General features: G+C 53.0%; 1 protein-coding gene across 7 annotated transcripts; it reads left to right on the top strand.

Annotated features, from left to right (window-relative positions):
• Positions 1-1,048: 1,048 nt before the first annotated feature.
• ODAD1 (outer dynein arm docking complex subunit 1) lies at positions 1,049-21,790 on the top strand. 7 transcript variants are annotated; one of them, XM_082710516.1, is made up of 15 exons: positions 1,049-1,288; positions 1,638-1,729; positions 2,926-3,022; positions 3,191-3,380; positions 11,617-11,739; positions 12,086-12,199; positions 14,352-14,419; positions 16,408-16,595; positions 16,749-16,883; positions 17,603-17,685; positions 17,786-17,954; positions 19,899-20,062; positions 20,170-20,273; positions 20,576-20,654; positions 20,731-21,790. In XM_082710516.1, the coding sequence occupies exons 2-15, from the start codon at positions 1,660-1,662 to the stop codon at positions 21,274-21,276; spliced, it is 2,130 nt and encodes a 709-aa protein (XP_082566642.1). In that variant the 5' UTR covers positions 1,049-1,288; positions 1,638-1,659; the 3' UTR covers positions 21,277-21,790. The 7 variants fall into 7 exon arrangements, with proteins under 7 accessions (XP_082566642.1, XP_082566645.1, XP_082566646.1 ...); XM_082710515.1 differs by having other exon boundaries at positions 1,232-1,288; positions 2,923-3,022; XM_082710517.1 differs by having other exon boundaries at positions 1,252-1,288; positions 2,923-3,022; positions 3,234-3,380.
• Positions 21,791-25,602: the final 3,812 nt, after the last annotated feature.

Below are 25,602 nucleotides of genomic sequence, written 5' to 3' on the forward strand. Positions count from 1 at the left end.
TCCAGAGCTAAAAGCCGAGCTGAGCGCCCGCGGGAGGTTTCCTCCCACAGGAAACCGCAGGCTTCAGGCACACCCAGCCTGCAGGGAGCGGCGCCCACTGCCCGCCAGCTCGGGGGAGGCCCACGTGGGTAGCCGCCTGCAGCCCAGGAGGCGCGCCCAGCAGTGCGAGGGGGCGTGGCCAGACGGGGGCGGTACGAGGAGCTCGCGGCCCCGCCCACTTCCGCCTCTCAGTGCGCGGACCCAGCAGGCAAGAGGATTTTGGCGGCTTCGCAGGAGGCCGTTGGCCGCGCATGCGTAGTGGGTCACTGCAGGGACCTGAGTTAGTGGTGAGCACTCCTCCCCCTCACAATTCCCGGTGTCGGCACGGTCTTCCTAATGAGAGTCTTCGAAATAACGTGGTCGAAATAACATCTCTCGGGCCTCGTCCCGAAAGACCTCGGCCAGCTCCAAAGCCTTCCAGACGTTTCTCTCCCAACCCTGGCTCCATAGGGTCTTTCAGCTCCTTCCTCTCCCTCCCGAAAACACACAGCCCGCCCCTCACAGAGCCCCCCCCCCGCCCACCGATCCCCGTTAGCTCCTTCCAGACCTTCCAGCATCTCCCCACCAGGCCCCTCAGGTGTCCTTCTAACCACGCCCCTCGTAGGTCTGTGAAGCTGCGGCGTGGGCAGGTACCGGTGCCCCCTCCCCTCGGCAGCACCCCCCATAGTCCCACCCCATAGTCACCTCCCATTCTGGGTCCCAGCCCCGCCCTTTACGGATACTGTTCCGGGGTCCTTCTCTAGTCCCCCTCAGCCCCGCCTTCCGCAGGTACAGTGCTCCTCCCACCCGAGCCCGGCCCCTTACAGGTCTCCCGGCCCTCGGGAGCTGAAGCCCCGCCCCTCGTGGCCCGGCCAGCCCCGCCCCTCAGGGCACGCCCGGTCCCTCCCCTCACAGGACCTGCCCTCCTCCGCCCCTCGCAAGGCTCACAGCTCCGCTCCCGCAAGTTCTCCCAGCCCCGCCCCTCGCAGGGCTTTCTGCCCCCTCCAGTTCATCTGTACCGCCCCCCCCCCCCAGTCTTCTCAGGTCTTCTGGCTGTCCTGGCCCCTCTTCCCCAGCTTCCCCTCCCAGGCTCCGCCTCCCCTCCCAGGCTCCTCCTCCCCAGAGGTTCCCCCCTCCCCAGTCTCCCATCCCACGGCTTCTCCTCGAGTCCTTGGTCCCACCCTCAGGCCTCATTGGCCCTTTATCTCCCCAGTAACCAGGCCACAACAGTGAACTCGGAGCACCAAGGACAGGGCAGGCACTCCAGCAGGTAGGGACTGGGCCTCGCTCCTCTCAGCCGGCGGAGGTTTTTCCCTGTCCCTGTCTCCTTCCACAAACAGCCACGCCTCAGAGATACCGCGAGCCTAGGCGGCCTGTCCCCCGCGCCAGACTTAGAGTTGAAACACAAGTCAAAAAATGGGAGAGGTGGGAGGTCGGGAGGGGCGTGGAGAGAGGCCTGAGAGGTGACCCCCTCCAACACATTGGAGGCACCTAGACTCAAAGATCGCAGCTGGTTCTGGGGTCACCTTCCAATTCCTAGTCCCTCGCGCTTGGTCCCCCACCTTCCTTCTGGCCCTCTCCTGCTTGATGTCTGAAGGGGTCCTGTGTCACCCCTGCAGGAGCCCCACCCGCTTGGCCAAGATGCCTTTGGGACAAACTTTAGGGAGCACCCGCTCGGAGGATGGAAGTGAGGCCTTCCTGGAAGGAATGGGTAATTCATACAGTCTTGCTCCCCCCCCCCCCATCATTCTTTTCTTCCGTTCCCCAAGTTCCAGGTACTGTACTGCAGCACACTAAGGACGGGGAGACCTAGCCGTGGGAATGGAGGTGGAGCAGGCAGAGGGGCTAGGCCGACCTGGGCAGTGGCACAGTCTGGGAAGACTTCCTGCAGGAGAAGTTGGAGTGGGACTTGGAACTCTTCCCAGGAATTCCCAATGGGAGCAGGCAGGGAAGACTGTTTCAGCAGAGACAACAGCATGTGCTAGAACAGGGTTTCTCAGCCTCCACATTGGTGGCACTTGGGATCAGATCATTCTTAGTCATGGGACTGTCCTGGGGAATTGTGGGATGATTAGCATCGTCCTTGACCTCTAGCCATCACTTGCCACAAGCACCTTCCCCTGCCCCGTCCCCACATCGTGACAATCAAAAATGTCTCCAGACATTGCAAACTCTCTGTGCGGGACAGAATGGCTGGTTGAGAGCCCCTGGGCCGTGGGAGGTGGGAAGCTGCTGGACCAGACTCAAGAGGTGGGTAGGGTCAGATCATATGGGGCCTCGAACACCAGGCTGAGGAATTAGGAAATTATCCTGGAGGCCCTGGAGCTCCTAGGGAGCCCTGTGAGCAGGGGAGGGTCGGTGTCAGTTCTGGGTGTAGAAAGACCCGTTGGGGATGTGAAGGGAGGCCTGGAGGTTGGTGCGGAGGTTGGGGCAATGGTCCAGGTGGGACAGGAGAAAGCCTGAGCCTAGGGCCCAGGCTGAAAGTGAGGAAGCAGGAGGATGGGGGAGGACTGCCAGGTGATGGGGGCTGGAGGGGACGGAGGGAGCTAAAATGCTGTCCCCAATTCTTGGCACCTATCTTCAACTTTCCCAAGTTCCAGATCCTATGTGGCAAGTCCCCAAGGACCAAGAAGTCCACCAGGAGCGCCCTCTAGTGGGGAAGGGAATGTGTGCCAAACCTGGGGCAGGAGTGATGGGAAAAATCCTGAAGTCAGCTTGGGGTACTGGAGTGGGAAGGGGGATGGGAGCCGAGGTGCAGTTCCAGAGGGCTGGCCGGGCCTGGGTGTGCACTTCTGCTGCAGTTTGTGGAGACTCTGAGGGAGCCAGAATTTTCTAGGTCCTGGAGAGGAAGGGGCTGGGGCCTCCTGGATGCCTCCTGAGCACCCTGGCTGGTCCTGCCCTCAGCAGACTGGGAGCTGAGCAGACTACAGCGGCAATGCAAAGTGATGGAGGGGGAGAGGCAGGCCTACAGCAAGGAAGTGCACCAGCGCATCAACAAGCAGCTGTGAGCCCACTGCCTGGTCCTGGAGCTAGGGAGGGGGCTCTACTGGGAGGGGGGTTGGGGCTCCCACTCCTGGCTCCAAGAGGGGGGAAGGGCCAGCCCTGCCTCTGGCCTTCAGTGATTCTGAGCTCCGCCCCTTGCTGGCTTGCTCCGCCCTCCCTGCCTGGGCAGTGAGGAGATCCAGCGCCTGGAAGGGTTGCGGGATAAACTTCAGGTGCAGATCAGCGTGGCCCAGAGCCAGGTCAAGCGGCTGCGGGACAGTGAGAGGCTGGAGAACATGGGCCGACTGCTCAAGTGTCGGGTCCAAGTGCAGGCCGAGGTCAAGGAACTCCAGGAGCAGACCAGAACCCTGGACAAGCAGGTGGGTTCTGAGACCAGACGCCGGGGATCCCACATAGGGGCTGGGAAGGAACTGCTTTGAGCCTTAAATTCCTCGCCTGAGAAATGGGCTCATGGAAAGCAGCCACGTAGGAGGGTTACATTCAGCCTGTAGTGGGAATCTGGGTGCTTCCTGCTTAGCATAGTCCCCCACATCCCAAACAGGGGGCTGGTGTGGTTAAAGGGGAAAGGTTCACCCCTGGAGCCAGCAAAGCCTGCATTAGAATCCCGGCCCTGTCCTGTCAGAGCTGTGTGACCGAGGGCAAGACTTTACCTCTCTGGGCCCTACTTTCTTCATGGGCAAAAGGAGGATGCTGGTAATACAACGGAGTCTACAATAGGTTTTCAGTCCCACCTGCTTCCAGGTCTTGACCTTGGCAACAATGCAACTTCTGTAGGTCAGTGTCCCTTCAGGTTTTTATGACCATGACCTCTGGAGAGGCAGCTCACACACATGTGGATATAAACACACACACGTAGATCTCAAAGAGAAGTTTCACCAGGTAATACCGATGTTTCCTAGGTAGGATGCATTCTGCGATTTTCTATTCTAGTCTTGGTTAAAAAAGTCACTTGCCTAGACCAAAGGATTTCTTGCGCATGTTGGGTTACAAACAAGACTTTGAAGGTTACTTATATTGGTGGTCTGTATCATTTCCTATTTTTGTTGTAACAAATTACTACACACTTGGTGGCTTAAAATATAATACAAACTAGGGGCGCCTGGGGGCCACAGTCACTTAAGCGCCTGACTCTTGATTACTGCTCAGGTCGTGATCTCAGGGTCTTGGGATCGAGGAAAGTAAGCCGTGGGTCAGGGTCTGCACTCAGCATGGAGTCTGCTTGAAATCCTTTCCCTCTCTTTCTCCCAACCCCCTGCTCAAGCACATGCTTTTTCTCTCTCTCAAATAAATAAATAAAATCTTACAAATGAATTATCTTCCAGCGGCGGAGGACAGGAGTCCAAAACGGGCTTCCCTGGACCAAAGTCCGGTGTAAGCAGGGCTGTACCTCTTCTGAAGTCTTAGGAGGAGAATGTGTTTTCTGACTTCTCCGGCTTCTAGAAGTTTCTTGCATGGCTTGGTTTGCAGCTCCTTGCCTTGTCTGCAAGGCCCGCCGTGGGCAGCTGTCCTTCTCATATGCGTGACTCCCACCTCTTCCTTCTCTGATTCAGACTCTCCTGCCCCCTCCTTCCACCCATAAGGACCTTTGTGTTTATCCTGGGCCCAATATGTGGACATATTGGCCCTGTAGGAGGGCATCATTCTGTCTACCATATAGTTGTTTTTTTTTTAAAAGATTGATTGATTGATTGATTTTTTAGAGTGAGTGAGTGAGTGGGGGAAGCAGAGGGAGAAGGAGAGAGAAACTCAAGCAGACTCCATGCCGAGTGGGGAGCCTGACGTGGGGCTGATGTGAGATCACGACCTGAACTGAAACCAAGAGTCGGTCGCTTAACCAACTGTGCACCCAGGTGCCCCTACCACGGAGTTTTCTTCCATTTGACTTTCAATCAGTTTGTTTGCTCTGCTCTCACAAGCTCCCCAAGATTCCTTTTGGAAGCTGAATTCTGATTCACACATGCCAAACTTCTGGCTGTTTCATGGTGGTGCAGTGGCTTTGTGGGGGTTGGCTGCTGGGATTGGTTTTCCTCAGTCTTTCACGGAAACTCATTAGAGTCAGAATTTTATACCCAGGGGCACCTGAGTGGCTCTATAGGTTAAGCATCTGCCTTCAGCTCAGGTCATGATCTCAGGATCCTAGGATCGAGTCCCAGGTCAGCCTTCCTGCTCAGCGGGGAGTCTGATTCTCCCTCTGACCCTCCCGCTGTTTGTGCTCTCTCTTGCTCTCAAATAAATAAATAAAATCTTTAAGAAAATAGAAAAACAGGTACCCAATGGAAATATTATCTCTGAATGAGAGAGAACAGACATTTTCTGGGGGAAAAAAAAAAAGTAGACAACTTAGATTTTCACAAACTATGTGTGTTAATGGACCAATGTTTAAAATTTCCAATCTACTACTGACTGCTGCTTTTAGAAGGCTTGTGCCATTTCTGATGCTTACTTCAATGCTTGCTCTCATTTTCTGAGCCCATCACAGAGACTGACGACGGACGTCCTTGGACTTACACCTGTTTATAGCACTGGTCTATGTAGAAATAAAAAAGTGTTTAATAACATTCAGCGTACATTCATGCTAAAAAATCTTAGGAAACCAGGAATAAGGGGTGCCTGGGTGGCTCAGTCAGTTGAGGGTCTGCCTTCAGCTTGGGTCATGATCCTGGAGTCCTGAGATGAAACCCCGCATGGGGCTCCCTGATCTGCGGAGAGCCTGCTTCTCCCTCTCCCTCTGCCTGCCTCTCCCCATTTGTGCTTGCTTGTGCTCTGTCTCTCTGTCAAATAAATAAATAAATAAATAAATAAATAAAATCTTAAAAAAAAAAAAAAAGGAAGCTAGGAATAAAAGGACATTTCCTGAATTTGGTGAAGGGCAACTATAAAACATCTACAGAAAATATTGTGTTCGATAACAAAACATGACAAAGATTATCTTTGAGATCAGTAACAATATAAAAATGTCAGCTAGCACCACTTGTATGTAACATTGTGCTGGAGGTCCTGTCTGGTGCAGTACAGCCAGGAAAAGGGAAAAAACAATGTAAGCATTGGAGAGGAAGAAATGAAATTGTCATTGTTTGTAGATGATGTATTTGTGTACATGGGAGAGCCAGAAGAATCTAACCACAACTTATTGTAATTAATAAGGTCTTTTAACAATGTGGCCAGGTACAGAATTAATATGCAAAGTTAATATTGCTCTGTATTAGCAATAACTGTTAACAAAATAAAAGAAAATATGCATTTATAATAACCAGAAGAAGTACCTGTGAAGAAATTTAACAAGTGTGCAAGACCTCTATGGAGTAAGTTGTAATATTTTATTGAGGGCTGGTAAAGAGGAGCTTAATAAGTGTAGAGACCTACACAAGGACTTGAAGAGTTAGTGTCATAAAAAGTCAGATCTCCAAATTGATGTATAAATTCAATGTAATCGAAACCAAAGTACTAAAAGTTTTTTTTTTTTAAAGGATTAAAGGATTTTGTTTATTTATTCGACAGAGAGAGACCACAAGCAGGCAGAGAGGCAAGCCGTTGGGGGAGGATGTAGGCTCCCCGCTGAGCAGAGAGCCCGATGTGGGCCTTGATCCCAGGACCCTGAGATCATGACCTGAGTCGAAGGTAGAGGCTTTAACCCACTGAGCCACCCAGGTGTCCCTGAACTTTTTTTTTTTTTTAAATGGATGGAACTGACAAGCAGATTCTAAGGTTTATATGGAAGTACAATGGAAAAGATGACTTAGACTGACTTAAAAGAAGAACAATGTGAAAGGATTTGCCGTATCATTTATCAAGATTTATTATAAAATTCTTACAATTGATGCAGGGTTAATCACATGGATCAATGGGACAGAAGAGAGTCCTGAAAGAGACCAAAGCACATGTCGACACTTAACATATGACTTCAAGAAATGGAAAAGGAGGATAAGGGTGCTGTGAAAATTAGATATTCATACTGTAAGATGAAACCAGACCCTTCCCTTGCCTCGTACCCCCAAATTAATTCCAGATGGATCAGAGATCTGAATGTGTGGAGGTGAGGAAGGATTTCTTAAATAAGTTATAGAAATCTCTACTTCTAAAGGAACAGATTGTTGCTTCCTATGACTTCAAGGTTAATAACTTCTGTTAAAAGAAACATAGTGTGCAAAGTCATGGAATGGAAAGTTACTTGCAACATGTATAGCTGACAAAGGACTAGTAGCAAGAACATGCAAGGAACTCCTACAAATTATTGAAGAGTCAGCTCAATTGTATTTATTTTGCTTGTATTTTTTAAAAGATCTTATTTATTTATTAGAAGGAGAGAGAGAAACGAGTGGGGGAGGGGCAGAGAGAGAAGCAAATTCCCTTCGAAGCAGTGAGCCTCATGCGGGACTTGACCCCAGACCCTGGGATCATGACCTGAGCTAAAGACAAACGCTTAACTGACTGAGCCATCCACATGCCTGAGTCAGCCGAGTTTTTAAAAATAGAGGATTTGAGCTGACACATCACAAAATAAGAAGTGCATTTGTCCAATAAATGTAGGAATTACTCACCACTCAATAGTAATCAGAGAGGGGCAAATGAAAATCACAGTGAGATTCCATTAAACACTCACCAAATTTGCAAAAATGAGTGTCCCAAAATACCAAGTGTTGGGGAGAGAAGCAGCAAGTGGGAACACCTAATGAACTGTTGTCAGGGGTATATAAATTGTCACATGTATTTTGAAAAGATCCCCCCATTATCAATTACATTTACTGATAGACCTACACTGTGATTCGGGGCCGCCCCCACTCAGCATGGTCACCAGAAGCAGTTTTGGGTTCCACCTGACATTCACGCTCACAGGATGCTCTGGCTACAGAACTTGGTACCAGGTTCACTTTGTAGGGTGATGGAGGACAGGAAACAGCAGCATCTTGGCATGAGAGCATCAAGCACACCTTCCTTGAACATCTAGGCACTGCTGCCCGAGGATAGGGTCTAAGTCGAAGCCCCCACAAGGAGCACACTCAGGAAATACCCTGCAGGGGTGCCTGGGTGTCTCAGTCAGTTGAGCATCTGGATGTTGATCTCAGCTCTTGATTTCAGGGTCATGAGTTCAAGCCCCTCGTTGGGCATGGAGCCTACTTTAAAAAAGAGGAACCCGAAGAGAAACCAGGTTTCTGTTTCGTGCTGGTCATATTGGCCCTTGAGATCTATGAGCCCAGCTTGCAGTCCTTCTAGTCCAAAGTAGTTGACCAATCAGGGCTCATTTTTATAATAAACACTGTTGCCTGAGAACAGAGCTGGCATTCCATATTTACCTTAACCCAGTGTGTTTCCATGGAAACCATTTCAGAAGAAAGTAAGCCAAAGTCACCTAAGAGAAAACAGGTTTAGATCTGTTGTTAAAGCTCCCTCCTGCCCCGCAAGTACACTTCTGAGCATGTGCCACAGAACCAGGATTCACGTGAAGGAATGTTGAAAGAAACATTACTCACTCTAGCTACTCCAAACCGGAAGTAACCCAAATGTCCGACAGGATTTGAATGAATAAATAAATTGTGGTGCATTTGTATCATGAAATAGTATACAGTGATGAAAAATGAATGAATCACACACAGCCACGAGGAAGGAAGCAAGGCATAAAACATACAGGAAGCATAATCTCACTGACATAAAATATAAAATCAGGCCAAACTAAACTTTTGCTTAGGGGTGCATATATGGGTGATAAACTATAAAGTTTAAAAAAAAAAAAGAATTACGCTGGAGGAAATATGGTAGACTGAATAATGGTCCCCACCCCCACACAAGATGTCCACACTATAATCTCAGGAACCCGTGAGTATGTTACTTTACATGGCAAAAGAGACTCTGCAGATGTGAATAAGGATTTTGAGATCGGGGGGTTACCCTGGATTGTCCAGGTGGACCCCATGTCATCGCAAGTGTCCTTAGGGGCGAGGTAGGAATGTCAGATTAAGAGAAGATGGAGAGGGTAGATGTGAGGAAGAGAAGTCGAGGTTGGAGTGGCCACAAGCTAAGGAATGCATAAATCAAGGAATCCAGCTTCTAGAAATTGCCTGGAGCTTCCAGAAGGAAGGCAGTGAGTGTGCCACCCCCCCACCCCCCGCCCCAAGCTCCTTCCTGGGGACCACACTCAGCGTGTCAGCCTCCAGCTGCTAGTTTTTGCACCGTCTCTGAGCATCTGTGTTTTATCCCAGTTTATTTTCTGCATCTGTCAGCAAGTGTTGTCCTAAGGTATCAGAAAAGCCTAAGAGGGGTTATTTTGGGGCCAGGGGAATGCTATACATTGTTTCCATAAAAACTAATGGTAATTCCTTCTTCACTTTCTGCCAGTTTGGCTTATGAAGGGTCTCATAGGAATGCTGTAGTTTCAAAGAATGGGGAAACCAGTATTCTCCTCTTGGCTGTAGTGAATATATCCCAAGGTGACCTCCCACACCCACTGTGTACTACCCGCCCCTTCAGTGGGGGTAGAACCTGTGACTTGCTTCTGGCCAACAAAATAGAGTACATTGGGGAGGGGACTGAAGGGAGGGAACGACATTCCCTTCATTAGGTGTGCTCTATTAGACTGGCCCTGCGTAGATCAAAGACAGGTGTTCTCTGGCCAGCCTTGAAGGTGCAAGAGGCCATCCCACGGAGAGAGCCACCTGGCAGGGGACCGCGCAGTGAGTCCCAGATGAGACCACAGCCCTCTGTGGAGAGGATCCAGCTGAACTGTGCGGGACCCCTGACCCATGGAAACTTCGAGATCATAGATGGGTGTTGTTTTCAGCCACCAAGCTTGGGATAATTTGTTTTGCAGAAAGAGGAAAATGAATACAGTGGTTACTTCCTAGCTGCCAACAGTTCAACTCATGTAATTCCTAAAAATGGAACAATCAGCTAGCTTTCAAGAGCTGTCCTGGGGTCCAGTCTTGTTCTGCTAACAGATCTACTTTAAATAAACCAGTGTTTTCATCCTAACAACCTAGAGACCATTTGAAAAAAAGAGAATATATAAGTAGAAAAAAACACACAAAAAAGCCCTGTATTTCATTCTCCAAAGCCATAATTACTTGCCTGTGGGATGTTTGTGCCTCTGGGTCTTGGAGTCAGATCGGACTGACCACTCTTACTCCGTGCTGATTTCTGGGCAGTATTCTCTTTTCTTTCTTTCTTCTTTTTGTAACTGAAAATTTTACTGGGATAATTCAGTTTCACATGCAACTGGAAAAAGTAATAGAGATTCCTTGTACGCTTGGGCACTTTCTCCCACTGGTCACATTTTTGGGTATTTGGTTTTTTATCACAGCAACAGCTAAAAAATGCTTGTTCACAAAGATGTGACTCATCGAAAGGGACATAGCACTACCTTGTGTTGAACCTGTGAACTGCCTTGAGCCGTAGCTCATGTGGTGTCTGACCATGTTGGTTGTCTCCCTCCAGACTTAAACATCCTCGTGGTGCAGACTTTGAGTTGGCAGTGATGCTGTGGGGTGGCGGGGGACATGTGTTAGTTTTCTAGGGGATGCCGTTACTAAGTACCACAAACTCTGGGTGGCTGAAATGACAGGAAGATATTGTCCTACTGTTCTGGAGGCTGGAAGTGTTGGCTGGGTGGCATTCTCCCTGTGTGCATGTCTGTCCAAATCTCCCCTTTGTGTAAGGACACTGGTCATATTGGACCAGGGTCCCCCCTAAGGACATCATCTTAACTGGATTATCTCTGCAAAGACCCACTCTTTTGGGGTATTGGGGATTCACACTTAAACAGAAGAATCTGCAGTGGTGGGAGTGTGGGCTGTGGACAGGACATAAACCAACCCCTAAAAAGCACACAAATTGGCAAGCCCAGTTTTTTTTTTTTTTAAAGTTGGGCGTAGAGCCCAATATGGAGCTTGAACTTAATGACCTTGAGATCAGGACTTGAGCTGAGATCAAGTCGGACACGTAACCAACTGAGCCACCCATGTGGAAAACACAGTCTTCAGCAGTTCATGTATTCATTTGATCTGCATGTTTTATTGAGCACCTACTTTGTAGGTTTTTGTTGAAAACAAAGTCTGCTCTCGTGGAGCTTCCAGTTTAACTAGAGAGATGCCTGGCCCCAGATACATAATGATGAACATAGAAACGAGGACAGCTTCAGAGAGGTTTCACCCGTAACCAGACCCAGGCATTCTAATGACGTCAGCGCTCATTCTCATCATCTCTCAGTCTCTTGTCTCCACTTTGTCTACTGGTCTCCTCCTCCCAGGACCCCCCGTGTGCTGGGGAATATGATCGTGGAAGTCTCAGAGCCCCACGCATCTAGCTCATTTCCGCCAATATACCGGGAAGGGATTGAGGCTGGCTCAACTTGGGTCAGACAACCTGTCCCTCTCTAGGGCAAGGACTGTGATTGTCGGGACATAGGTCATGTGGCTGGCTGGGTGCCTTGTTGTGACTGGAAGCCAGAACCACAGGGAAGGTTGGGCATCATTAGCAGAAGGGTAGGACAGATGCCTGGGGCCACAAGGATGGGAGGGGACAGCTACACTCAGCCCCTCACCCTTTCTTGGTGCCTCAGTCTCTCCACATTCAGCCAACAAGTAGGCATCCTCCTCTTTCCTCCAGATCCAGGAGTGGGAGATCCGGATCTTTGTCCTAGGTAAGGAAGTCAGGGCCCCGGGGGTCATCCTGGATCAGAAAGTCAAGATCCGGCAAAGGATCAAGATTCTAGAAGACCAGTTGGACAGGGTGAGAGTCAGCCTCTTGGCTCTTTCCAGACCTGATCTCTGGGTGTTGGGGGTTAACTGAGCAGGAGCGAGTTCCATGGAATTCAAGTTCCAGGAATGATGGACCAGATTCCAGGAGGGAGGTGGGCCTGAAACACGGGGCTCCCAGAGAAGGATCAGGAGACCCGGTCCTGGGTGGATGGAGGGTTCCCAAGGAAAGGAGAGTGGTGCCGAGATCCTTAGGGTGGCTGGGCAGCGCTTTCAGTGTCTCCAAAGTGGGAACAGGCTCTGCCTCTGACACTTGTCAGAGCATGGAAGAGGGAGGTAGACCAGGCCTCAGACTTCTGTACACCCCGACTCCCCACCAGGTCACGTGTCGCTTTGACAACCAGCTGGTGCGCAACGCGGCGCTGCGGGAGGAGCTGGACCTCCTGCGCATTGAGCGTAACCGCTATCTGAATGTGGACCGCAAGCTGCAGAAGGTCAGTGGCCCTAAAACCCGGGACCCCTCAGCCCAGCCGGGGGAGAGGAGAGGTTGCAAGGGTCACCTTGCCAACTCCAGCACGGTGGCCTCAAGTGCAGAATCGGTCGGAGTCCTAGGTTTGATGTGGGTCCAGGGGGAATGGAGACCTCGAGAAGGTTCTGGGACGCCTCTAACAAAAAAAAAAAGCAGCCTCCTTCAGACTTGCAGAAGCCAGAGATGTCATTTTGAAAATCATCGGCCAGGACAGTCAATGAGCAAGCAAGACCGTTTACATTCTGTGGGCATCTCCGTAACTGTTGGTGTCCCTTCCCTTTTTCTTCCACCTTCGCTTCCCTGGAAGGATAGTACAGAGAACTCCAGCCTTCACCAAGGCTGATCATTTGCCGTATTCTCTCTCTCTCTCATTATTATTTTTACCAAAAAGGATTTGTTATCACCATTGCTGAACTATGGAGAGCACACTGCAGACACTATGCCCCTAAAAACTTCAGCATGTTTTGGTCCTAAGAATAAGACCGTTTTCTTGCAGAAACACAGGGCACTTGTCCAAGTCAGGAACTTTGATGTTACTACAATTCTACGTAGTCCCTGTTTAAAGTTCTCCAATGGTCCCGATGACGTCCCTTACAGCTAATTTGGTTTTCCTGCTCCAGGCTCCCAGCCAGGGTCCCACACTGCATTTGGCTGTCCAAGGCTCTGTTCTGGAACCATCCCTCGGCCCCGCTTTGTGGTCACGGCTTTGACATTTTGGAAGACGGTTGTGTCATACAAAGTCCCTTGACGGGTCTGTCCAATGTTTCTTCACGATGAGATTCGTGTGGTGCGTTTGGGGGGGAATAGCACAGAGGCGATGTTGTGTCCTGGGGGCTCATTAAGTAGGAGGCACGAGATGGCCATTTATCCCTGTGATCGAGGTCCACGTTGATCCCTGGGTCAGCTGTGATTCTCCAGTGAGTTTTCCCTTGGTGAGGAGTAAGTGGAGATTCTCGGAGACCATGAAGATATCTTGCTCCCCGACACATTTCCACTCCGTTGCTGGGGACTCTGATAATGATTCTTGCCCTATGATTATCACTGTCATGCCGAATGGGGATCTTTTTTTCCCCACCTCTCTTGTTTCTCCTATGTGTGTAAGAGAGCATACGTAAGGAAGAGCTTCTCGTCCTCCTCTGGGTATTTGTGTGTTATCGGTAAGCATCTGTGAGTTCTTCCTTTACTGCATGGAAGTCATCATGCGTGGTGATGTTCAACTCGTCCCAGATCAGGGAGACAAGTCAGTGGGAGCCAGTAGGGCCCTTCAAGTTGGCTTCTATGTGCTTTTGATGTGCCCCTTGTTTTTTTTTTTTTCTTTTTTTTTAAGATTTATTTATTTATTTGAGAGAGAGCAAGCACAAGCAGGGGGAGTGGCAGGCAGAGGGAGAGGGAGAAGCAGGCTCCCTCCTGAGCAAGGAGCCTTATGGAGGACTCAATCCCAGGACCTTGGGATCATGACCTGAGCAGAAGGCAGATGCAAAACGACTGAGCCCCCCAGGTGCCCCCGAATACATGAGACTTTAAGAGGATTTCCCAAGACAAAACTATTCTAAAAGATATTCCAGAGAAACACCATTTCTTTTCCATCTCTTCCACTTCGATCCCTCTTTGTGTGTGTGTGTATGTGTGCTCGTATGTTCATATATGTGTGTACGTGAACGACTGTGCGTGTACATGTTTTATTTGCATATACGTATATTGGATATCTATCTATACACACATACACACATCACATGTGTGTTCAAATATATATATAATTTCCTCCCTTCTTTCTCCTGAAAAGAACATTTTTTACCCATAATACTGCAAAGACATTTCTTTGGAACTAGAAATCAGGTTCATGTGGTCACCACTGCGAAATTCAAGCACATTTCTGAAGCGGACCACAAAGTTAGGTGGTGCTTTTAGGATTTTGCTGGGAGAAGCCCTCCGAGCCAGCATCCCAGCTGTCAGTTTCCCTGCCCATGTACTTGGTACTTCTTAGGATCCCCGCCCCCACCTGGCGGCTGTTAATGGGGAAGGTCCACACACCTGGATGGCAGAAGAGCTTCGGGGCTGAAGGGAGAGTCCTACAGGGAGGAGGCTGTAGCAAGGACATTGGTTTTGTTCTCTCACAGGAAATCGAGCTTCTGCGACACATGGTCAGCTCCCTAATGGTCTCCTCGGCGGCTGCCTACACCGTCAGGTAGGGCACCCCCCACCCCACCCCCAGTGCCCCCAGGCCTCCAGGGAGCTCAGGCACTATGAACCTTGCCCTAAGGCTTTGGCGGGAGGGGTCAGAACTCCAGGAACAGACTGTCACAACCTATTATTTTTTATAAGGTGCCCCTTTCCCCCCTCCACTGACATCCCAGGTCCTCGGGCAACACTTGTTGGCTGTGTGGACCCACTTCTTTGGGTCCCTCCCCGCCCCCCCTCCCTTCCTATCTTTCTCTTTCACTCCCTCCCTCCCTTCCTTTCCTTCCTTTTTTGCTAAGATGCACATAACAAAATTCACCATGTTAAAATGTACAGTTCAGTGGCCTCTAGGACACTCGCTTCTATCTGGGTCCAAAACGCTCTCATCACCCCAAAAGGAAGCTGGTACCCAATAGGCAGTCACTCTGTCTTCCCCAGTTCCCTGGAAACCACTGGTTTCCTTCCTGTGCCTACCAACTTCCTGGTTCCAGGCATCTCGGGGCAGCGGGACTGTGCAGCATATAACTTGGTGTCCGGCTTCCTTCACTGAACATAACGCTTTCAGAGGTCACCCATGTTGTAGCCCGGATCAGTCCTTCCTTCCTTCCTTCTTGTGGCTGATGCTGCAGTTTCTTGTCTTTGGTCCACCGCGACCCTGTCAGAGCCCCGACTCCATCTGGTGGCTTCTGCTCACGCTCGGCTTTGGCTTCATCCGAACTTGACCTTCAGAATGTGACCTTCTCTGGCTTCTCTCCACACGTCCTTCTAGTGGCAGCTCCCTGCTCTTCCGTTCTTAGCCCTTCCCAACTCGGCTTCAGAGAGAGAGAATCTGAGTGGGCTGGCGCCTCTCTTCTGCCAAGTGCCACCCATGGTGGCCTGTCTGTGTGGTGAGAGCCTCGACCACTGCTCTTCCAGCCGATGGGGCAGGGGTGGGGGGCGCTGCTGGGTACCAGCACAGGGTGGTCTCAGCCAGAAGGCAGGGCCAGGCAGCGTCTCCTGGGCCTCCTTGTTGGATGACCAGAGCAGGTCGCATCCCCTCTCTGAGCCTGTTTCTTCCACTGTGACATGACGGTAATGACCGCACGGCCTGGCTCTCAGGAAGTCGGGGCCCCTCTTCCCTGCCCCTTGGTTTGGCATGGAGCCCAGGGCACAGAAAGAACTGTGAGTCCTAATCCCTGAAGGACGGCCACCAGCACCTGGAGGGGTCACTGGAAACAAGGCTGGTGGCCACCAGGGGAGGCGTCCCATCGAGGAGGACGGGCTGATGTGCGGGGAGGTCTTATAAAGGAATTTGACCGGAACAAGAAGCTGGAGCTCTGGATGGAGGCAAGGGTGTGAGGGTGGGAACTAGAATGGTCCATGGGCAGGGACATGAGGACACTGGCCGGCTGTGCTCCCAACAAAATGACCCTCTGACTGTGATCCTGTGTCCTGGGAAGTAGGTTTGGGACCCTCAGGATTTGCAGGGAGCCGCCCTGTGTTCAAAAGCTTAAAGGCCACATTTTCCCACGGGCAGGTCAGAAGGGGCTCAGTGACTGAAGCTTCTAGAGTGTCCCCATACCCCAACCGCGCTGGTGATGTCATCCACCTGCCCAACATGAGGCCCCGAATGGTCCAGGCTCCTTATATTTCCAACCACATGACCCCCAAACTCCAGCACCATACCTTCTGCCCTAGGTCCACCCTGCTCCCAGCCGAGTATGACCTCTGATGTCCTCCTCGCTGTCCACCCTCCTGTTCCTGGGCCCACCGTTGGCCCGCAGTGCACTGCAGCAGTGTCCCATCAGTCCCTTCCATGGCCCAGCACACCCCCCAGACCCCCGATTCCACTTCTCCGCCTCTTCCCGCCTGCAACCTGATACCCCTCTGGGAACCCAGAAAGTTTTCTGCCTTTTGTGACCTCGGGGAAACCGCAACCTGATTCTGCCCGCGCCCTGGGACTGATCCCAGGCTGACCCCGGGCTCACTCCCCCCCACCCCCACCCCCACCGGCAGAGAGGAGGCCAAGAGCAAGATGGACCTGCTGCGGGAGAGGGCGGAGAAGGAGGTGGCCCAGAAAGACGCGGAGGTGCAGACCCTGCAGCGGCAGATCGCGCACCTGGAGCAGCTGCACCGCTTCCTCAAGCTCAAGAACAGCGATCGGCTGCCGGACCCCGCGGTCATGGAGAAGCGCGAGAAGCGCTGTGAGGCCCCGGCCGCGCGCCCCAAGGGCTCGGGATCTCCACTGGGCGGAGCGGGCGGGGCGCGCGCGGCCTTAGCTCAGCAACCCCCCCAGACCCCGCTGTGCGCCCCTGGCCGCCGCGGGTGCGGGTCTCAGCGCCCCTCCCTCCCTCCAGCCCGGGAGGTGGCCGAGGGCCTCCGGAAGACCTCCCAGGAGAAGCTGGTGATGCGCTGCGAGGACGCCATGAACAAACTGTCCCAGCTGACGGGGGAGAGCGACCCGGACCTGCTGGTGGAGAAGTACCTGGAGAGTGAGTGCTGGCCGCGCCGGCGGGGCGGAGGGAGGGGGCCCCGGTGCAGGACCCCCGCGCCCCCCCCCCCGCCTGCCCCCACAGATCAGGCGCAGGGGCTGAGCTCCGTCACGGTCACCGAGGGCCTCCGCTTGGGCCCTGGGGACTCCGGCACCTGCGCTGGAGACTCGGAGCGTCAGGCGCGCCCTCCTCGCCCCTCTCCGCCCGCCCCGCCTCTGCCCCTCTAGCCCTCTCCCCAGTCTCTCTCCCTCCCCGTCTCGGGCCTTCTGAGCCCTTCCTTCTGTGTGCGTCTCCCTCTGGCCTCATCTCTCAGTCCCCTCCGTCTTTAGGTCCGTTTGTTTCTGGGTGCGTCTGCCCCCCCCACCTCCCCATTCCGGGCCTCCCGGTCTCTCTCCACATCTTCCCTCAGCCTCTGTGTTTCTCCCTCCGGGCGCTTGTTGCTGTCTTCTCCCGGGTCCCGGGCTCTCTCCCTACCTCTGCTGTTTTCTCTCCCTCTCCTCTCTTCCTCTGTGTCTCTGCGCCTCTTAGTGTTTCTGGGTCTTTCTTGATTTTGCCGCCGTCTATTTCTCTTACTCTCACTTGCTCCGGTTTCCTCTGTGTCCCCTCTGGTTTCCTGGACCTCCGTCTCTCTTTGTCTCTGCGTGCTAGTGTCTGTGTCGTCTTTCTCAACATCTCTCTCTCCCTGTCCTGTGCGTCCCTCCCGACCCGCCTCTCTCCAGTGGAGGAGCGCAACTTCGCCGAGTTCACCTTCATCAACGAGCAGAACTCGCAGCTGGAGCATCTGCAGGAGGAGATCAACGAGGTGAGTGAAGGTCCCCTCCACCCTCCGCTCCTCCTCCCCCATCTCCTCGGCTCCTCCGGGAGCGGCTCCCCTGGCAATGGGCACCTGCCCCGCCCCGCAGATGCAGAAGGCCTTGGCGAGCACGCGCGCCAGCGAGGATCTCGTGCGCGCGCAGCAAGAGCAGGAGAGGAAGGACTTGGAGCAGCGCGTGGACGAGGTGCACGCGGAGGCCCTCGGCGTGGAGGCCAACTTCCAGGACGTGCGGGGGCGGCTGGAGAAGCTCAAGGCCGGTGAGCGCCTGGCCCAGCTTTTTTCTCTGGGAGGATGCGATGAGCCTCCCCAGAGGGCCCAGCCCGCAGCCCGCCTCGGGGGAGGTGTTCCACAGCGTCTCTGTGTGCTGGCTTGTCTGTCCATCCCAGATCCTTCCTGCCGTCCATCCTGCCGTCCTTCCAGAGTCCGGCTGCCCTGGGTTTGTAGCCAGCTCCATCATTCGGGAAGCTTGTGTGTGGTTTCCACGGCCGAACCCCCCTGGCAATAGGATGGCAGATGACAGCTTGGGGGGTGGTCGGGAGCAGTGGGTGGGTTCCCCGCTGGGAAGTTGAGAAGGTGGGGGCAGAGGTCAGCCTGTGGTCACAGTAGGGGCTCTCCTACCGGAAGAGCCTCTTTTTCTCTGTCCTGACCATGACTGTAAGGGCTGCAGGGAGCCTGGTGCATAGTGAGAAGGGCCCCCGAGGGCAGGGCTGGGAGGGACACCAGCAGGGCAGCTGGGCACTCACTACATCCCAGGGCCTAGGACAGCAGCGTGGGAGCCTCAAGGCTGCCGGGATTGGCTGGGCCCCTGGACAGAGTGAAAAGGTAGGGCCCTTTGTTAAACGAGAGAGCAGAGCCCCAAGCCCAAGGTGGGACCCTCGTGAATGTGGGCGCCCTGAGCCGTGGCATCACCTGCTGCTGGCTGAAGTGGGCTCTGCCGGGGTGGATGTGGGCTTCCTGGAAGCGGTGATGCTTGAGGCTGATTTTTTTTTTTTTTTAAGATTATTTATTTATTTATTTGACACAGAGAGAGAGAGACAGAGACATCATAAGTAGGCAGAGAGGCAGGCTGAGAGAGAGGGGGAAGTAGGCTCTCTGCTGAGCAAAGAGCCCAAAGCGGGACTCGATCCCAGGACCCTGGGATCATGACCTGAGTGGAAGGCAGAGGCTTAACCCACTGAGCCACCCAGACACCCAAGGCTGATTCTGAAGGATGAGGATTTCACTGAAAAGTTCGGTTCGGGGGTGGTCCCAGCAGGTGGGGGCAAGGCCTGGAGATATGTGTAGGAGTGTAGGCTCTTTGTGTGGAGAAGGGGAGCAAGGGTGGGAGTGGGAGGGGGAGGATGGCAGATTCTGAAGAGGTGCTGGGCTGGGACACTGGGGAGCCATGGGAGGGCTGTGAGCAGGAGAGGCCATGGACAGGGGTGTTGGAAGAGGAGGAAAATGGAGAGGAGGGATGGGACCCAGCGGTATCAGACAGATGGGCAGTGATTGAGGAGGTTGCACAGGGTCTGGCCTGGGAGGGGTACTTGGGAGAAGAAGTGGGTTTGGGGATGCCCTTGAGCCCAGCGTGAGCATTGTAGGGGGGGGATGTTCAGGGAGGGACCCCAGGGGGAAACTACATAGGAGTCGGGAGCTTAGGGGGAGGCAGCTCTGGGGACAAGTGGGGGGAACGCAGTGCCGTGGGCTGCAGATCTGTGTCAAGGTCACGGGTGCTTTCTAATGTCATTAACAATAGCCAGTTCGCCTGAAAGAGTGACTAGGTACAAGTGGGCCAACTAGGTACAAGTAGAGCCAAGGGTGGGTCGTGGCAGTGGCCGGTGGGCCAGCCAAGGGCCACAGCTAATCAGCCGGGTGCAAGTCGGGGCCAGTATTGAAAAAAACAAAGGAGGCAGCCTTGGTGGTGCGTGGCTGGCCTCCGACCTCTCCCGTAGAGCACCCACAGGAGTGCCTCTCTGGGGTCACTGGGTAGGATGGAAGTGGGGTGTTTCTGATGGAGCCGTGTGAAGGAGGCCTTTGAGACTAACTGAACAAAGTGAAATAAGAAACAAAAAGAAGAAGGCGGCCTAGAGAGCTGGCAGTGCTTTTGTCAGCTTTTCCACTGACCTCCCTCGATTTCTGCCTTCTGTGGTCCTGAGCCCCGTGGCCAGGCCCCAGGGGCTAGCAGGTCTGTGACAGCCTGTCCCCTCCCCCCACAACCTCAGACCTCCAGCAGCTCTTCACCAGGGCCAAGTGTGACAACACCATCATCGAAGACCTCCTGGGGGTTAAGACCCACATGCGAGACCGGGACATTGGCCTCTTCCTGGGCCTCATCGAGAAGCGGCTGGTCGAGCTCCTGTCCGTGCAGGCCTACCTAGATTTTCAGGTGGAGAGGCGGGAGGTCCCGGGGGGTCGGGGGGGTGGGCAGGGAGCCCAAATCTTGGAAGCTGGGGCCTTGAGGATGAGCTGACCACAGGTTTATCCACCTTCTAGAACTACAGCACCCCCAGCTTGGTTAGCACCGCCCTCCTGGTTCTGGGCCAGAGCCCTGAGGACCTCCCGAAGAGGATGGCCGTGCCCCAGCTCCCTGACAACCAGTGAGGCACGGGGCAGGAAGGAGGGCAGCGGAATTCGGTTCCATGGGGGCCGAGGGGACAAAGAATGAGGTGGAGGGTTTGGGGAGGTGGCTCTTGGGTACCAGAGGGTGAGTGAGGGTGCTCTGGAGGCACCTGAAGGAGTTGGGGCTCCAGAGGACTGAGCTGGCCCCAGGTAGACCAGAAAGGCCAAAGGCCGCTGTGCCGGCCAGAGCGTGGCTAACGGTCTCCGTCCATAGCAATGAGGAGCTCTCAGCCTTTTGTGGCTACAAGTGTCCTCCCTTCCCGTCTTCCCCCCACTTTAGGGAGGACACCCCAGGCTTTGAGGCCAAAGAGGACGCCCCGATGAGCAAGGAAGAGCTGCGGAACCAAGTGACAAAGCTGGTGAGGATGGGGGCCTGCCAGGCTTGGGGCCGGACCTCAGCCTCCTTCCGGGGACGCTGACTCGCCTCCCCCGCAGCTGGAAGCGCGGGAGCTGGCGCGGGAGCAGCAGCTGAAGGAGCTGGCGGACGCCGTGCGGAAGGTCGAGAGCGCGCCCAGCGTACCCAGCCTCTCGGGCACCCAGCGGGTCTCCTCGGGCTCACCCGTGGGGATCGCCAAGAGCCCCAGCATCATGCCCAACTCTATCCTGAGCCAGAGGACTAGTGGCGTCCTGGCGTCCAGTGGGGGCCGTGCCACTGGCTCCAATGTCGGCCGGGTCACCTTTGGTGAACCCAGCTCCAGTGTAGGCCATGTGACCTTTGGTTCCACCAGCGCCATGGGGGTTCCGCTCTCCAGCCGGGCCTCCACGGGGGGCCATGTGACCTTCAGGACCTCCAGCTCTAGTAACTACCTGGGGTCCACCGGGTACGGGGTGTCCAGCGGTGTCCACGAGAGCCACGCGGGCGTGGAGAGCAGAAGCATGGGGTCGGAATTGAGTGGAGGCCTCGGGTCCAGCAGAGGCCAAGTCTCCAGCCCCCGCCACACCTCCAGCACCCACCGCGGCTCCACCTCCAGCAAAGATTAGGGCGCCCCCCCAACCCCCCCGGCCCCGGGGCTCTACCTCCCTGTCTCAAGATTTCCTCATGACTCTCCATGTCTCTCTTGCCCACGGCTGTCTGCACCTGCCCAGCACTGTGTCCCTGTCTGTGTCTGTCCACGCCTCACCACCTGAGACCTCAGCTCTGTCTCCTGGCCCCTTTCGGTTCCCATCCCGCCTTTCCCTTCCTGTCTCCCAATTTCCAGTTCTCCCAGCTTCCTGTTAAGAGTATCTCTGTCCTGGGTTCGCCTCTCCCCAGCTCTGCCCTAACCTCCCCAGCTGTCCTCCCCTGCACCCCACCTCCTGTTTCTGCTCCCGCACCTCTAATCCCTGCTCCTGTCTGTCTTCCAGGCTCTCCTTGTACCTCATGTCCCTATCTTTGTAGCTCCTCCTTCCTCACCCTCCCTGAGAGCCCTGGGTACTAAGCATCGGGGCAAGAACTGGAGGGTCAGAGTGAGCTGTGACTGTAGGAAATAAAGGTCAGAGCCTGACTTTGACTCCATCCTGATTACAAGTGTGTGTGGAAGCAAGCTTGAGACATGGCAGTTTCCTCTACCTCCAGCCCGGAAATTTATGACCTTTTCCCTATTCCCATTCATTCATTCATTCATTCATGCACTCATTTAATATTCATTTATTCATTTTAGAGAGACAGAGAAAGAGAGGGCGTGAGTTGGGGGAGGGACAGAGAATCTTCAAACAGACTCCCCACTGCACGGGGAACCGGACGCAGGGCTGAATCGCATGACCCACGAGACCACGATCTGAGCCGAAATGGAGAGTCAGACGCTCAACCGACTGAGCCACCCAGGCTCCCTCCTGCCCCTCCCACTCCCTTTTTGGAGACTGTCACATTTCAGGCTCTAATGAAGACTAGGATGTATCAGTCAGGATAGGCTGGGTTATGTGGTAGTAACAAACAAGCCCAGGATCTCAGTGGCCTCGCGCAGCAATGGCTTATTACTTGCCAGTGTTACTGGTCTTTTGTGGGTCACCTTAGGGTTCTGCCCCACATCCTTCTTGTGACCCAGGCCAAGGAAACAGCATCTCTCTGGAGCGTTGCTGGTTTTAAAGCACTGGGAAGAGGAAGTGGCAAAGCCTCAGTGACTTACAGCTTCTGCCTAGATACGAAACATGTCACTTGTGCTTGTATCTTTTGGCCCAAGCAGGTCATTGGACGATGTGTAACTTCAAAGAGGAGGTATGGTGGGAAGTACAGTCTGTCTGTTGCCTGGGAGGAGAGAGGGAAGAATATTTGAGGACCTCCCTAACACTAGGGTCACAGAGTTAAAGCAGACTATCCTCTTCCTGCTCTGGGGTGGTTTGAGAGGGAGGGGGATTAGAACACTGTGAGTCACTCTTCTCCATGGAGACCTGTCCTGCTGAATTCCCTGTTTAAATTTAATCTGACCAAATCCAGACAGATAATCCATCAACACCCTCCCAATCAAAAAAAGGTAATACTCTGTGCCTCACTCTCCTTAAAATAGGTTGATGGTAGCACACACCTCAAAGGCTTGTTATGCGAAGAAATGAGTTGGTACACGGAAAGCTTTAGCAAAAGTGGGGTTTTCCTGAATTAGCGTATGGTAATCCCCGTCTTTAGATTTATTTTTTTTTTAAGGTTCAAGCCAGTGAGGTCTAGCACTGTCCCATTTTCACTCCTTTGCTAGATCACAGAGGTTTTAAGGAACTTTTTGCTGCAGGGAGTTTTCTCGGACCTCGGTCCGGAGCTAGAAAAGAAGGTGTGGATTCCCGCTTTACATGGAAGCTCTAAATGCCCTCCACATGGGTGGGGAGGCAGGGGATAATGTTGGGGCGCATCTGAGTTTGGCCTTGGCTTCAGTAACTGTCCAAAATGTGCCAATTAATATTGGCTTTGACCTTGCCTCTGGAAACATGAATTACCACCTACCTATTTCAGTGCAATAGCCCTGAACTTGTGGGTGTTTAGTGATGTTGCAATCACATAGGTTACACACACACACACACACACACACACACACACACACACACACATATCACAGGGTCAGTTACAGGAGCAAAACATTTTAATTGGACTTTCTAACTTTTGCGTGTGCACTTTCCAATACGGGTAATCCAGAATCACAAGTTGTGTGTTCTCTACTGGTGAAATTCTATCAGTGCACAGAAGCATTAAGGTATATTTTCACCGCAAGACTAAGAGGCCGGTGGTACCCTTCATTCTTTTATTGCTCAAGTGGCGAATTCTTGGTGCAGAATTTTAGGTACAAAATTTATGAAGAAATTCCTAATTGAAGCACAAACATTTTAACGGTAAGGGAGTATGTTTGTCATACGAATCTAGGAAGGATATTACTTCCTTTTTGAATCAATAAACGGTTTAGTAAAATTTAAAAGACTAAGGGGGTGCTTGGCTGGCTCCTTCGGAAGAGCATGCCAGTGTTAATCTCAGGGTGGTGAGTTCAAGCCCCACACTGGTCATGGAGCCCATTTTTTAAGAAAAAGTAAATGAGAATATGAGGAAGAATAACAAATTATGTTCTCTCTTAATTCAAATCTTTGTAGAGTATTTTGGTGTACCTTTCAGACTTTTTTTTTTAATTTTATTTATTTATCAGAGAGAGAGGGGAAGAGAGAGAGTACAGGCAGACAGAATGGCAGGCAGAGGCAGAGGGAGAAGCAGGCTCCCTGCTGAGCAAAGAGCCCGATGTGGGACTCGATCCCAGGACGCTGGGATCATGACCTGAGCTGAAGGCAGCTGCTTTACCAACTGAGCCACCCAGGTGTCCCCCTTTCAGACTTTTATTTTTTTATTTTATTTTTTTTAGAGGTGCGACTTTGCACTTTTGTTTAAAGATTTTATTTATTTATTTGACAGAGAAAGATCACAAGTAGACAGAGAGGCAGGCAGAGAGAGAGAGAGAGAGGGAAGCAGGCTCCCTGCTGAGCAGAGAGCCCGATGTGGGACTCGATCCCAGGACCTTGAGATCACGACCTGAGCTGAAGGCAGTGGCTTAACCCACTGAGCCACCCAGGCGCCCCCCCCACCCCCCCCTTTTAGACTTTTAAAAGAAAATTCCTGTTTCGGAGTTAAGCTTCCCGGTGAGCCTGTGTGTGTCTGGGAAACCAGCAGGGGTCGCCACCTTCCACGCTCAGCCATTCCGGATGTTAGTTCGTACTTGTGGTCCGGGTACCATTTATTCCACGTGGGCTCACTAGTTTTATTTGTAAAATAATTAATCCATCAGAGTAATGGGATTTTAATTTCCCATAATGCATATGGGAAAAGAGGAAAAAGCTATAGACTTTCTGATCTGATGAGAAAGCTTTCTTGTATTTGTAGAGTCTACACGCAGGAAGTCAGCGAGGCAGCAGCCTGGGTAGCCTTGGACAGGTGTCTTCACCTCTGAGCCCAGTTTATCTTGCTGGCGACCGCACAAGGTGGTGGACTAATACCGCTAGAGGGCGGTCTGGGCGCTTAGCCCTTTCTCCACTGTAATCTTTTGTCAGCGGAAAAAACCCTAGACCTGAAGATGGTGGCTCAGTGGATTAAAGCCTCTGCCTTCAGCTCGGGTCAGGATCCCAGGATCCTTGGATCGAGCCCCACATCGGGCTTTCTGCTCAGCAGGGGCTGAGCTTTCTGCCTCTCTCCCTATCTCTGTCTGTCAAATAAATAAAATCTTTTTTTTTTTAAAAGATTTTATTTATTTATTTGACAGACAGAGATCACAAGTAGGCCAAGAGGCAGGCAGAGAGAGGAAGGGAAGCAGGCTCCCTGCTGAGCAGAGAGTCCGATGTGGGGCTCGATCCCAGGACCCTGAGATCATGACCTGAGCTGAAGGCAGAGGCTTTAACCCACTGAGCCACCCAAATAAAATCTTTTTATAAAAAAAATCATACGGTTATTTCCTGAAGCTATGTTAATGTGGAATGATTTCTTACTGTGCATCACGGTCAGAAAAGTCTGGACGCCACAGGGAGACGGGCCCCAGCCTCGCACTGATTTCCAGACCCCCGCCGGATGCACTCGCGAGAGCATCTCCCTTTCAGACGCGATCCCACCTCGCCCGGAGCAAACCTTCCCGGTCTCCTCGCGGCGCTGTGCTGGCGGGACTCGGCCGCCAGGTGGCGCGCGCCCCCCGCCGAGAGCGGGTTCTGCTCCTTCCCACCGTCCAGGCCCGGGGTTTCCACTTGGTCTCGCATCGCCCCGAGGGTCCAGTTTGCCAGGGCTGGAGACCCTGGCCAGGAGTCCAGCTCCCCGAGCAGAGAGCGGCAGGAGGGCTCGGGGGGTCAGGAAAAGATGCGGCCACCATGAGTCCTACATCTCCC

This window comes from Mustela nivalis (genome assembly GCF_964662115.1).
Source record: "Mustela nivalis genome assembly, chromosome: 18".
NCBI lineage: Eukaryota > Metazoa > Chordata > Mammalia > Carnivora > Mustelidae > Mustela > Mustela nivalis.

Excerpts from the sequence above, each read along its gene's own strand:
- ODAD1 (XM_082710515.1), top strand. The coding sequence starts at position 1,660 with ATGCCTTTGGGACAAACTTTAGGGAGCACCCGCTCGGAGGATGGAAGT. Across the intron at positions 16,884-17,602 it reads GGTGGAGAAGTACCTGGAGA|TGGAGGAGCGCAACTTCGCC; the intron begins GTGAGTGCTGGC and ends GCCTCTCTCCAG. Across the intron at positions 20,063-20,169 it reads AGGCCTACCTAGATTTTCAG|AACTACAGCACCCCCAGCTT; the intron begins GTGGAGAGGCGG and ends TCCACCTTCTAG.